Raw genomic sequence first — 13,339 nt, 5'->3', positions numbered from 1 at the left:
CTGTTAATTCTTCTTTTGCCTAATTAGCCTAATGGCGACCATTGTCGGTTGTTATAAAAACCCATCTAAACCACTGATGCCCCTTTAGGAAAGGAAATCTGGGGTCCTTTCCTGGTTTGGTTTACATGAGATTCCAGACTCACTTTGAAGAGGTTGACTCTAGACTGCCCTCTGAAATGGTCTAGAGAGCCAATCAGTTCAAGGGCAACTATGAATGGGGAACAATGCTAACCTGGTCAGCAGGATCCACATACCATACAAGAATATAAAAATGTTGGGAGACAGCATTCCCATCCTCATTGTGCCAAATGGAGTAACTGTGATTAATAAGGTTCTTTTCCTTCTCACTGTTTGCCCTAATTGCTGGTCTGTCTGCCTTTTTATCTGCACTGACCTTTCTGCCAACACTAGGGAATGAAGTATATATCCCTTTGATCTGCACTTTATAATTTTGGACAATGTGGTCTATCTCTTACAAATATCCATTGGCTATTGGGCAATTTGAGTAAACGCCCACCCATTTCCCATCGCAACGGAGGTAAATCCAGTCTCTCATTTATCTAATGGAAGTAAGTAGTGTTCACGTGTATTTCATTATCCCACACTTTACACTTTCTGTTCCCCCCCACTCCAAACTGCTGTTCACTTTGTTGGAATCAGATGATATATGGTGCGTGTACCAATATGATTTTTTGACAAAATCTTCCTTGACAATTTAGTCATCGTATGGGAAAAATGATATGGGAGTAGTTTCATTGTGATTTGTGATTGAAGCTGCTTTTGAACTTCCTTTAGCTGCCATTAACAAACATGCCACGCTGTCCCTGTTCAGCAATCCCACTTCCTGCTCGATTGCCACAGCCCTGTACTGTCAAGTACCTGGTGGAGCGTTATCTGGATATTAACTGTGTCCCACGACGTTCGTTCTTTGATCTCTTGTCATACTTCTCTCCTGATGAGATGGAGCGGGAGAAGCTAAAGGAATTCAGCTCAGCTGAGGGCCAGGATGAGTTGTATAGTTACTGCAACAGGCTTCGCAGGACCACCTTGGAGGTAAGCCAGACGATGCCACCAGTCTCCTTTCATATTGTGAAAAATCCCAAGGTACTTCGCAGGAGTGTTATCAAACAAAATATTTGACACGGAGGCATGTAGAAAGACTTTGGGAACGGGTGGCCAAAAATTTAGTCAAGGAAGTAGATTTTAAGCAGCATTTTAATGGAAGAGAGGTCAAGAGGCATAAAAGTTTACATGATCACAGAAGTGTTACAGCGTGGGAGGACGTCATTTGGCCCATCAATTCTGCACCAGCTCTCCAAATTAAAGTAATAACTGAGTGCCATTCTCCTGCCTTTTCCCCATATCCTTATACATGCTTTTAATTTAAACAATAATCTAATGCCCTCTTCACTACCTCCTCCACCTCCATTGAACCTGCCTCCACCATACTGTCAGGCAGTGCATTCTAGACCTGAATCAATCGTGTGAAAATCTCACATCATATTTGTTACTTCTGTAAATCACTTCAAATCTGTGTCCTTTTGTTCTCTATCCATTTGCAAGAGGAAACAACTTCTCCTTACCTACCCTTCTGACCGTTCATGATTTTGAAAACTTCCATCAAATCCCTCTAAGCTGCCTTTTCTCCAAGGACAACAGCTCCGACTTCTCCAATCTATCCTCACAATTGAAGTTTCTCATCCAATAAATTGTTACTTTAAGTATTCAGTAGCTCATGGACAGTCTACATAAATAGAAAGAGTGATTTAGGGAGGGAATTTCAGAGGGCAAGGGAGCTGAAAACTCAGCCAATAATTGAGCAAGAAAACTGGGAACATGTAAGACACAAGAATTTGAGGAGCACCAATACCTCTAAGGTTGCAGAGAAGGTGGGAAGTACCGTGAAGGTTATGGGTTAAAGTTTCACAGCCCACAGGACTACCCGGTGGACAGTAACTGCCTGAGATATTCCACTGCTGAGAGAGATTGTTCATGTGGCTTGGGCAGCCATGGTGGTACTGTGGGGGGCATCTGTTCGCTTGGAGGAAGGGACTGTGCCTTTAGAGGAGGGAGGAATCTGGCAGAGATTGAGGCAACCAACAATTCAGAGCCAAGGAAAGACTTGGGAGATAGAATGCAATGTTTCTTTTACTTCCAGTTTTCTCCTTCAAAATGAATTCAGGACAAAGATAGTATTTTCTAGAATGTTCTTAGAAAAGTATAATGCTTTTTAATCCAGTATTTGTTTTTGTTGTCACTGGGTGCCTGTTAGTTGTGTAAAGTTCTGGCCAAGAAACTTGTTTGTTCTTTCCTAGATTCTGTATGACTTCCCTCATACCACCTCGGCCATTCCGGTCGACTATCTTTTCGACCTCATTCCCGAAATCCGACCACGGGCATTCTCCATTGCTTCATCACAGCTGGTAAGGCTCTCACTCTTTCACAGGATTCATTTGGGTCACTATTGTTCAGGATGAGTTAGATTTTCACCTTTCAGTCCAGCTATCAAACTGGTTTTGCTCACAATTTATAGAAACTATCAAAACTAGAGTTTAGGTGGTTTCCTCTATAATGGAACCAGGTGAAGAGGTCTGATTTACTGTGTAGCAATTACATCACTGGATTGATGTTTTTTCAGATGATGGGAGTTCCAATTCTAACAGTGGCTGCTTCAGATTTTGTGTTTGTAGAGGTATACTGCAGTCAGTTTGATAATCTTGGAAATAAAAAGCTGGTGTGAGTGAAATTTGTGACAAAGATTTGGATGTGTTGCAAAAAGCCAGCCAGTTGACCACTTTAGGGAAGGGAACCTGCTGTCCATCCTCAGTCTAGACCTGTATCAGGAAAGTACAGTTTATGCTGAAGGTTAAAGAAAAACAGAGCAAGTCCTAGGGGTTGCATGGCGAACTTCTGCTCTTGTCTCTTCGATTCTTATAATGTGACACCACTGCAGTGAAGCTGAATCGCAGAATAAGTCTAGTAAGATCCTCATTTTATACTAAAACCCTATTTCAGGCAATGATGGATAGGCATTAAGTGAAACCTAATGACACTGAAACCCACAGCCTGGGAATGATTATTGAAGTGAAAAGAATTTGTAGATCATATCTTTCAGAAATTTGTAATGTTCTAAATGAGCATTAATTTACCAACAGAGCAGAAATACTGTAACAGCCAGACACTGAACAGCAAACACCCTGTCCCACCAGCAGAAATGAGAAGTTATAGCACAGGAACCAGTTTCGGCCTCCTGATTGGAAAATATTGGTATGTTGTGGTGTGTTTGGCTACAGGGACTAGTTTGAATCTGTGACACAAAAGTACTCCTCGTGGACCAAGTGTGAAACTCAGACACTTTAACTGCAGAGATAGTAGGAACTGCCGATGCTGGAGAATCATCCAGCTCTACACCTTGTTATCTCACTTTAACTGCATGTGGAGGAATTTTACCACATTTTATTTCGCTGTTATCTCTACCCAACCTGTGTTAAGGCAGTGACTAAGCTGCAGATTCCTCAGACCAGCGGCCTCCAAACCTAATTAAGCAGCCATCTTCTCTTGTGACATCAGGTGCCTGCAGGTAATAGACCATCCCAGAATATCTCAGCTGAACTCAGTCTTGTGTTACTTGGGTGTCTGTGCATTTATCCTTCCAACTAGATATGAACTTCACTGGCTGAGTTGTTTTTTCCTTCAACAATCTCTACACTGGCTGCAGAATTTGATCCTATCTCTGTATGTTTTCCATAGATTAGCAATGTTCATTTGTTAGTTTGATGTCATGCAACAAAGTTTGGCAGCCTGAGTAATGGTGTTGATGACTGGTAACTGCCCAAGATATTACCTGAGGAATATTATAGCTGAGAGATATACAGGAACACAAGAACAGGGGAATTGGCTGATTGCACTGCTACAGAATAGTGTCTCATGATTGCCAGGGGACCTGCACAGAGTTTCTCCCTCCATCCTAAAAGTGATCTTCAGAACAGCCAGTGATCAGTGGAAATCAATGTGAAGAAAAGATTCTTAATCCACTGTCTGTTTTCCAGGCTTATCCCAGTCAGATTCAGATTCTTATGGCTGTCGTTCGGTACAGGACCAAGTTGAAAAAGCCTCGTTGTGGCCTTTGTTCCAGTTGGCTAGGATCCCAGAACCCACAGCAGAGTAAGTCTTACGTATTGATTCTCTAACACCCCCCAATTTTCAATTGTTATTTGAAAGCTGGCCATCTCTCCATACCTTGGTATATTGACCCTAGGACTGCACAGGCAAGTTCATTAGTGATGAAAACAGAAATTGCTGGAAAGGCTTAGCAGGGCTGGCAGCATCTGTGGAGAGAAATTAGAGTCAATGTTTCATGGCCTTTCCTGAGAACTCATTTTATTATTTAATTTAAAGTTTATTCAAATTTATTAGTGATATGATTGCATCCTATGAGGATTTACATCTTAGATGCTTCTCCATCATCCTCCTGTTAGGATCAGGATGTATTGTATTCTCAACACACAGTGACCTGGTGAGTCTTCAATTTGTTTTTCTCTCTGCGGGGAGGAAACAGAATTCTGCTCGATTCACACCAACCCTAGGCATTATGCCCAAGGTCATCGACTCGGTGGAATAGAGGATCAAACTTATTTTTGTTTGGACTTTCTCTTTGATGTGATATTGACCACACCATCACTGATGTGAGAGTCCATTCCTGTCTGTTAGGTGTCAGTGGTGACTCACCTCAGTCAGAAAGTTATGGCTCAATCACCTGTATCTTTAAACCCTAGTGTCCGACTCACCTATTGCCCAGTTCTCACTATATTCGAATACCTGTCTATAAATAAAGAACAAAAGAACTGAGCATACTGAAAATCAGAAACAGAAACAGAAATTGCTGGAAAAGCTGAGCAGGTCTGGCAGCATCTGTGGAGAGAAATCTGAGTTAACATTTGGGGTCCAGTGAACCTTCTCAAGACCATCTTCTTAGCAATTTCTCTTTTTGCTTCTGATTTCCAGCATCTGTGGTTCTTTTGGGTTTTTATAAATAAACACAGACTGGTTGGCTTAGGAAGAACTTGGAAATTAAATATTTCCTCCAGTTCTGTCCTTCACAACTGGCCTTCTGGATAGAATATGCTCGGCAAGTTTCTATTGCACATGTCTGGTGAAATTCCTTTCTGTGTAGCTGGTAGTAAGCTATTTAAAATTTTAAAATATTAAACTTGTGCTGCCGAAGTGCCTTGTTCAAGATGCTTCATTCTGAGTTGAGGAGTTTTGTAGAAAGACTGTGTGCAGAAACTCCGTGTTTCCTCAAGCTAACAATCTATGTTTTTCGGATTTAGCAGACTGTTTCTTGGTGCTGACTGAAAAAGATCTTGAGTTCCCTGTTTTGAGTACTGACTTCATTTGGGAATATCAACTGTTGTGACTAATTCCCCTTTCGTTCTATATGCAGGTGCTGTGTATGTGCCATTGTGGGTAAAGAAGGGGGTGCTGCAATTTCCTACAGACACCAACACCCCCGTAATTATGGTTGGACCCGGCACAGGAGTGGCGCCATTCCGAGCAGTAATCCAGGAACGTGTGGTGGAAGGAAAGAGAGGTCAGAGGCTGTTGGCTCAAACACATGTTTGCTATGTGAACAATGTCATTAGTTCCCTCACAACCTGTTGAGATAGTCAGTGTTCTTTTTTAAGGAGTCGCCTTACCATGGACAGTGCGAATCAGAGAGCTGTAGGCTGGAACATGCAGAGGGAGAGACTCAGTCTCTAAGAACATACTGGAGTGTTAATTTGTGTTTTAGCATGTGAGCTATAGTTGAACATGAAACTAACAGAGTTGTGATGGGGAAATAAAGCAACTTATTAGCCTCATTAACCAGCACCACTTTTAGTATTAGCTTGGTGATTGAGCGCAACTGAAAGAGCACTCATCTTGGATACACAGGGTCCACTGCAAACCAAGGAACAGTTCTTTGTTACATGCCTAGCCCTGGCTATCATGTTAGCAGTGACAGCGCGAAGAAGCTACTTACCAAGGAGTCCCAAATTAATGAGAAGTAGAGAGGAAGGCAAGAGGCTGGAAGAGATGGAAGTGAAGTCAGTGAAATTTATGTCTGGTTGTCTGCCTATTTACAGGAAAAGGAAACAAAAATTGCATTTTCATTTCTATAGTTCCTTACACAAACTTAGGATGTCCCAAAGCACCTCACAGCCAATGAAATAGTTCTGAAGTGCGGGCGTTGTTGTAATGTAGGGACAGTAGCAGCCAATTTGTGCACAACAAAATCCCACAGATTGAAATGACTAGATATTCTGTTTTTAAACCGACGTTGCATGTTAGTTGAGGACAATACTGCGTGGGCATCCAGGAAAACTCCCCGGCTGTTCTAGCCATGTCCTCCTAAGAAAACAAATAGGGTTTCAGTTCATTGTGTCTAAGAGACAGCCTCTGCAGCAATGCAGTGTTCCCTCAGTACTGTCAGTTTCAATATTGTACTTGAGACTATGGAGTGAGGCTAAAACCCAAACTTTTTAACTCTGAGGTGACAATGCTATCCAGTGCGCTGTCACTGCTAACATGATAGCCAGGGCTAGGCATGTAACAAAGAACTGTTCCTTGGTTTGCAGTGGACCCTGTGTATCCAAGATGAGTGCTCTTTCAGTTGCGCTCAATCACCAAGCTGATACTAAAAGTGGTGCTGGTTAATGAGGCTAATAAGTTGCTTTATTTCCCCATCACAACTCTGTTAGTTTCATGTTCAACTATAGCTCACATGCTAAAACACAAATTAACACTCCAGTATGTTCTTAGAGACTGAGTCTCTCCCTCTGCATGTTCCAGCCTACAGCTCTCTGATTCGCACTGTCCATGGTAAGGCAACTCCTTAAAACAAATTAAGTAACAGAAAGCACATGATACCTTCTGAGACATTAGTAACCAATGAGATCTGTCCAAGACAATTGCACATCCCACAATTAAATCACCTCTTCTTTGCCTGTAACTGGCAAAACTCAGCATGGGGTCTGTTTGGGGAGATTAGAGCCCATTAGAGTCACATTTTAATACCATTGGTAAGTTGTTTTGGTGGTGGCGATGGTGGAGAGAGTGGGAGTGAAAATTACCACAGAATCCCACATCCTGACAGTGTTTTTCACCATTAGGTAATTACCTATTTTTTGGCTGCCGAGGGAAGTCCAAGGATTTCTTCTGCCGAGCAGAGTGGGAGGAGCTGAGCCAGAAGGGCTTGTTGACCCTATTCACAGCCTTCTCCAGGGACCAGGTAAGGTGTGCAACAGGACCGTTCGGAAGAGCTGGAGGCTGGGCCTGGAGTTTTCAGGCTGTTGTGGAGATGGCAAAAAAACATTATCTTTTATGTACAGACTGTGTCTTTGTGTCCAAAACCATCTGCTGCTACTTCTTTTGAGATACTTTATTTTTTATTGCAAACATATACTTTATGCACAAAAAAAATCTATAAGCATCCATAAAATGGTTTTCCTTTCTGTTCTGTATAGAGCTACTGTGCAGTTGAAGATAACAAAGGCACTTTTAACTCTTGCAGAAAAAAATTATGTTTTGAGGCAATGAGGGGTTCTGACAACTGAACAGACTCTCGTTATACATTGATAGAAAGGTATTAGACGGTGGTCTTTCCCCACTGCGACTTAGTGGCAGCTGCCCCAAGCTTTAGTACATTCCTCAGCACACTGTCCCAGACTATTTTATATGATGTTTTAATACTTGTTGGCAGGGTTTGGTAATGAATCTAATGAACTCCCAAAATCCAAGATAGTTTTGGCTGTTTAAAGGGCTTCCTTTAGGTCGTTGTTAATGTGGTGATAAGGCAATAGCTGGCCTCGGCTTCCCTGGGGAGTTTCACCCATCAACCCCCTGACAGGCTTCAAAGTGAGCTCCAGCAGTTTGGGACCTGAACTGAGGCCCAGTGAAGTGTACAAGATAAATTATATGGTCATCAGCACATTGTTAACCACTTGGAATGTTAGGGATGTGAGTAAAGACTGTAAAGCTGACATTACTAAAGCAGAAGGAAACATGTCAGTTCCACAAACAGCAGTAAGATAAATAATCACAGAAAAAGTTTTACTAATATTGGTTTTGAGATAACTATTGGGCACATAAAGCACGCCCCTGCCCTTATTCAAAATTATGGTTCTGAGATCTTTTAATTCCTTGTTAGAGTTTAGAAGGAGCTTTGGTTTCAGGTGTCATCTAAAAAGACAGTACCTCTGATAGTGCAGTCTCCCTTCAATACTGTACTGGAATGTGACTTGAACTCTCAATCTCCTGACTCAAACAAGAGCATGACACAGCCAGCCACAGCTGTCAGTGAGACAGAGCCAAAGAAACAAGCTGTATCTGCAGGACTGTTTCTGTCTCACTCCCATTGTAATCTTTCTCACTCCCTCCTGATGTGTTTCTGATTTGTGTAAAGTAACAACAGCCCTGTGTGTGTTTTCAATGTAGGAGGATAAGATCTACGTCCAACACCGGATAAAGGAGAATGGATCTCTCATCTGGAAGCTAATTCAAAATGAACAGGCATATTTCTACATAGCAGGGTGAGTGGGTCAGTGCTGATCATGGTGCTGGACTGTGCCATTGCAAGTGTGTCAGTAACACCCATTGGTGAATGGATGGGGCGAGGAATCAAATTTGGGAAGATGTGGTAAATCAAAATAAACATATTAATATGGAAATGATGAGCAGACAGTGAGAGGAAGGATAGAAAGTACAAATCTGTAAGTTTAAACAAACAAATTGAGGTTATAAAAATAATAAAAGTATCTAATTAAAGGCACTGAATTTGAATATGTCATTTTAATTAAATAGGCGAGCTTCATCTCAAAGAGTTAAAGGAATTGGCTTAAGAGGTAGTACATGCAAATAGAAATAAGTAGAAAGAAATAATGGGAGGCTGTCAGAAAGTTATAACAATAATCATGGGAGTTTTAATCTACATATATGCGGAGGTGATGACCTAGTGGGATTATCAATAGACTGTTAATCCAGACACCCAGGTTCAAATCTTGCCATGTTAGATGGTGCAATTTGAATTCAATAAAAATCTGGAATTATGAATGTAATGACTTATGAAACTGCTTTAATTGTCTGAAAAATATAACTACTTCACTCATATCCTTTAAGGAAAGAAATCTGCCATCCTTACCTGGTGTGATCTATGTGTGACTCCAGACCCACAGAAATGTGGTTGACTCTTAACTACCCTCTGATATGGCCCAGGAAGCCATTCCATTGTAATTATCACTAGACACACTTAAAAAAAAAAGTGAAACCAGATGGACCTCTTGCTGATTACCACGTACCATCCTCCCTCGGCTGATTAATCAATACTTCTCCATGTTAAACAACACTTACAGGAAGCACTGAGGGTGGCAAGGGTGCATGTACTCTGGGTGGGGGATTTCAATGTCTATCACCAAGAATGGCTTGGCAGCAGTACTACTGATCAAGCTAGTCAGGTCCTAAAGGACATAGCTGCTAGATTCAGTCTGCGGCAGGTGGTGAGGGAACCAACAAGAAGGAAAAACATACTTGACCTCATCCTCACCAATCTGCCAGCTGCAGTTGCATCAGTCCATGACAGTATCGGTAAGAGTGACCCACTTCACGGTCCTTGTGGAGTCCCAAAGTCCCACCTTCACTTTGAGAATAAGCTCTATCATGTTGTGTGGCATTATCACCGTGCTAAATGGGGCAGACTTCGAACAGATCTAGCAACTTAAGACTGGGCATCCATGAGCCCAGCAGCAGAATTGTGCTTCAGCACAATCTGTAACCTTATAGCCCGGCATATCCCCCACTCAGCAATTACCATCAGACCAGGGGATCAACCCTGGTTTAATTAAGAGTACAGAAGACCATGACAGGAGGAACACCAGGCATATCTAAAAATGCAATGTCGTTCCGGTGAAGCCACTAAACAGGGCTACTTGTGTGCCAAACAGCAAAAGCAGCAAGTGACAGCGATCTTACAACTAACAGATCAGATTTGTTTTTCTTCAACTCAGGACATTTTGCAAGAATTTCAATTCAAGGGGAAAAGAAGCATTTATACTGCATGGGAGCAGACTGCTGATTGGCAAGTGGAATTTGATTGGTAGTGGTATTGCCATGGAGAATGCTCCCATCAGTGCTAATTGACAGTTAACTGCCAGGCTTTGTTTAATTCTTAAATCAGGCACATTGACCGTGATTGGTCAGGGCATTGCTCTGAGAAGTACACCAGCTTTTAAACTTAAATAGGGGCAATTATCAGTCCATGGATGTAGAGGTAGCTAAAGAATAGACAAACTACAATGAGAAAGAATTCCATGGCAAGGAGCTATCTATAGTTAACTAAAAAATGTTAAAAAAAAATCAATCTCAAGGAGAAAGTATATGATTATGCAAAGATTGATGCAGGTCAGAAGATTGGAAAGAATTTTTAAAAATTGCAAAGAATGACTAAAGAATTAAGGGAGGATAAATTAGTGAATAAGAGCAAGCTGGTTGGAGATAATAAAATGAGCATTGGTTTGATAGAAGTTGAGCTGGAAAATTAATAACAGGAAATAAGTAGATGGCGGATGAATTGAACAGATGTTTTATTTTGCTCTTCAGTATAAGAGGATAAAGTGATATCCCAGAAATAACTATAAATCAGGAAATGGTAGGGAAGGAGGAACTCAAAATTTAATCACCAGGGAAACTGTACCAAGCAAATTTTAGGCACTGTAAGCTGATAAGTTCCTGAATCTTGTTGGACTTCAAAGTAGGGTTTAAAACCGAGAGATTAATAAGATAGTTGATATGTTGATTTTAATTTTTCAAAATTTCCTAGATTCTGAGAAGGTTCTGTTAGATTGGAAACCAATGAATGTAACTCCTTTTATTCAAAAAGGGAGGGGCAGAAGGCAAGGAACTATAGGCCAGCTAGCTTAATATCTGTCCAAGGGAAAATGTTAGAAACTATGATTAAATATGTATAGCAGGATGCTTAGAAAAGTACAAGGTAACCAGGCAGTATAAACAGAGTTTTGTGAAAGGTAAATCATGCTTAGCAATTAATTAGAGCTATTTGAATTAACATGCTGTGGATAAGGTGCCACATCAAAGATTATTGCAGAAAATAAAGTCCTTGCCTTTCCAAATGTGTGTAAATCTTATCTCTCAGAATCTCCTCCAACAACTCATCCACCACTGATGTCAGACTCACCAGTCTGTAGTTCCTGGGCTTCTCCTTACAGCTTTTCTTAAATACAGGCACAACATTAGCCACCCTCCAGTCCTCCGGCACCACACCTAACCAGTGCTGGAGCCTAAACGTTTTACAAGTTCCATAAGTAACTTATAAGTAATAGTGTAGGGCATAACATAGCGGCGTGGATAGAACCCGAAAGAATTGCGGATGCTGTAAATCCGAGACGAAAATAGAAATTGCTAGAAAAGCTCAGCAAGACTGGCAACATATGTGGAGAAAAATCAGAATTAACGTTTTGAGTGGAGTGACTTTCCCAGAAGTTTGGTTTGCTAACAGGGAACAGTGAGGAGGCACAAATAGGTCTTTTGCAGATTAAGATGAAACCAGTTGGCGTGCTACGACGACCACAGAGTCATACTGCGTGGAAACAGACCCTTTAGTCCACTCACCCATGCTGACCAAGTTTCCCAAACTAAACTAGTCCCATTTGCCTGCGTTTGACCCATACCTCTCTAAACCTTTTCTATTCATGTACTTGTCCAAATGTCTTTTAAAAGTTGTAACTGTACTGCATCTACCACTTCCTCTGACAGGTCGTTCCACATACAAACCACCCTTTGTGTGAAAAATTTATCCCATCGTGTCCCTTTTAAATCTTTCTCCTCTCACCTTAAAAATATGCCCTCCAGTTTTGAACTCCCCTACCTTTGCTATTCACCTTACCTATGCCCCTCATGATTTTATAAATCTCTACAAGGTCATCCCTCAACCTTCTACGCTGTAGTGAAGAAAGTTCCAGCGTATCCAGTCTCTTCCTGTAACTCAAACCCTCAAGTCCTGGCAACTTCCTTGTAAATCTTTTCTAATATTCTTCCTCTAGCAGGGAGACCAGAACTGTACACAGTACTCCAGAAGATGCCTCACCAACATCCTGTACAACCCCAACATGACATACCAACTCCTATACTCAAAGAACAAAAACAGAGTTGCTGAAAAAGTTCAGCAGGTCTGGCAGAATCTGTGAAGGAAAAAACAGAGTTAACGTTTCAGGTCCAGTGACCCTTCCTCAGAACTGAGTTCTGAGTATCAGTTCTGAGGAAGGGTCACTGGACCCAAAACGTTAACTCTGTTTTTTCCTTCACCGATGCTGACAGGCCTGCTGAGCTTTTCCAGCAACTTTGTTTTTGTTCCTGATTTACAGCATCCGCAGTTCTTTCAGTTTTTATCCTATACTGAAACGTCTGAGCAATGAAGTCAAGTGTGCTAAACGCCTTCTTAACCATCCTGTCTACTTGAGACGCGGCTTTCAACAAACTGTGTACCTGAACCCCCTAGGTCTCTCTGTTGAACAACATTACCCAGGGTCCTACCGTTAACTATATAAGTCCTGCCCTTGTTCCTGTTACCAAAATGCAACACAGCATACTTATCCAAATTACATTCCTTCTGCCACTCCTCAGTCCATTGACCCAATTGATCAAAGAGACAATAAGGACTGCAGAGTCCAGCAACTACAGTCCTTATTGTCTCAAAGTCGCTGAAAACCAACACCGTGAAGTCCCTTCTAAGGATGCCCCTTGAAGAAGTTATCCTCCTCCCTCCGTAGAGAGCTCAGTGAGTCTCTCTCCCACTGCAACCCCTGGTTGTCTCCTCTGCCCTGAAGCTCTTCAACCACATTCTGTAGCAATATCAATACTACAGCCATGTCTCCTTCCTCAGTGCCTGTCTACGCAGACGGTCCATCCCCCATGGATTCCATATAACTTTCAGACCTTCACAATTTGGACCCAATTGTTATCTACAGTGCCTCCAGAGAAAAACTGCAAGAGGTGCAACACCTGCCCCTACACCTCCCCTCTCAGCTCCATCCAAGGCCCCAAACATTCCTTCCAGATCCGGCCGAGATTCACCTGCACCTCATCCAACCTGATTTATTGCATCCGCGGCTCCTGATGTGGTCTTCTCTATATCAGGAGACCTGTACATATCAACCAACCCGACTTTACGGTTGCCATCCATTTTAATTCCCCCTCCCACTCCCCCGACAAACATGTCCATCCTTGGCTGCCTCTACTGTCAGAGTGAGGCCAAATGTAAATTGGAGGAACAACACCTGATATTTTGCCT

The 13,339-nt window shown here is 41.9% G+C and overlaps 1 protein-coding gene across 1 annotated transcript in view; it reads left to right on the top strand.

Moving 5' to 3' along the window:
- Positions 1-13,339, top strand: part of ndor1 (NADPH dependent diflavin oxidoreductase 1) — a 42,128-nt gene that overhangs the window by 21,749 nt on the left and 7,040 nt on the right. The window contains exons 9-14 of the mRNA XM_020520523.2: positions 833-1,053; positions 2,316-2,423; positions 4,050-4,164; positions 5,444-5,590; positions 7,152-7,270; positions 8,476-8,570. Coding sequence (XP_020376112.1) covers positions 833-1,053; positions 2,316-2,423; positions 4,050-4,164; positions 5,444-5,590; positions 7,152-7,270; positions 8,476-8,570 — 805 coding nt within the window. The remainder of the gene's footprint in view (positions 1-832; positions 1,054-2,315; positions 2,424-4,049; positions 4,165-5,443; positions 5,591-7,151; positions 7,271-8,475; positions 8,571-13,339) is intronic.

This window comes from Rhincodon typus, chromosome 28 (genome assembly GCF_021869965.1).
Source record: "Rhincodon typus isolate 14 chromosome 28, sRhiTyp1.1, whole genome shotgun sequence".
In the NCBI taxonomy this organism is placed as follows: Eukaryota; Metazoa; Chordata; class Chondrichthyes; order Orectolobiformes; family Rhincodontidae; genus Rhincodon; species Rhincodon typus.
This window is presented reverse-complemented; position numbering and strand designations above follow the sequence as displayed.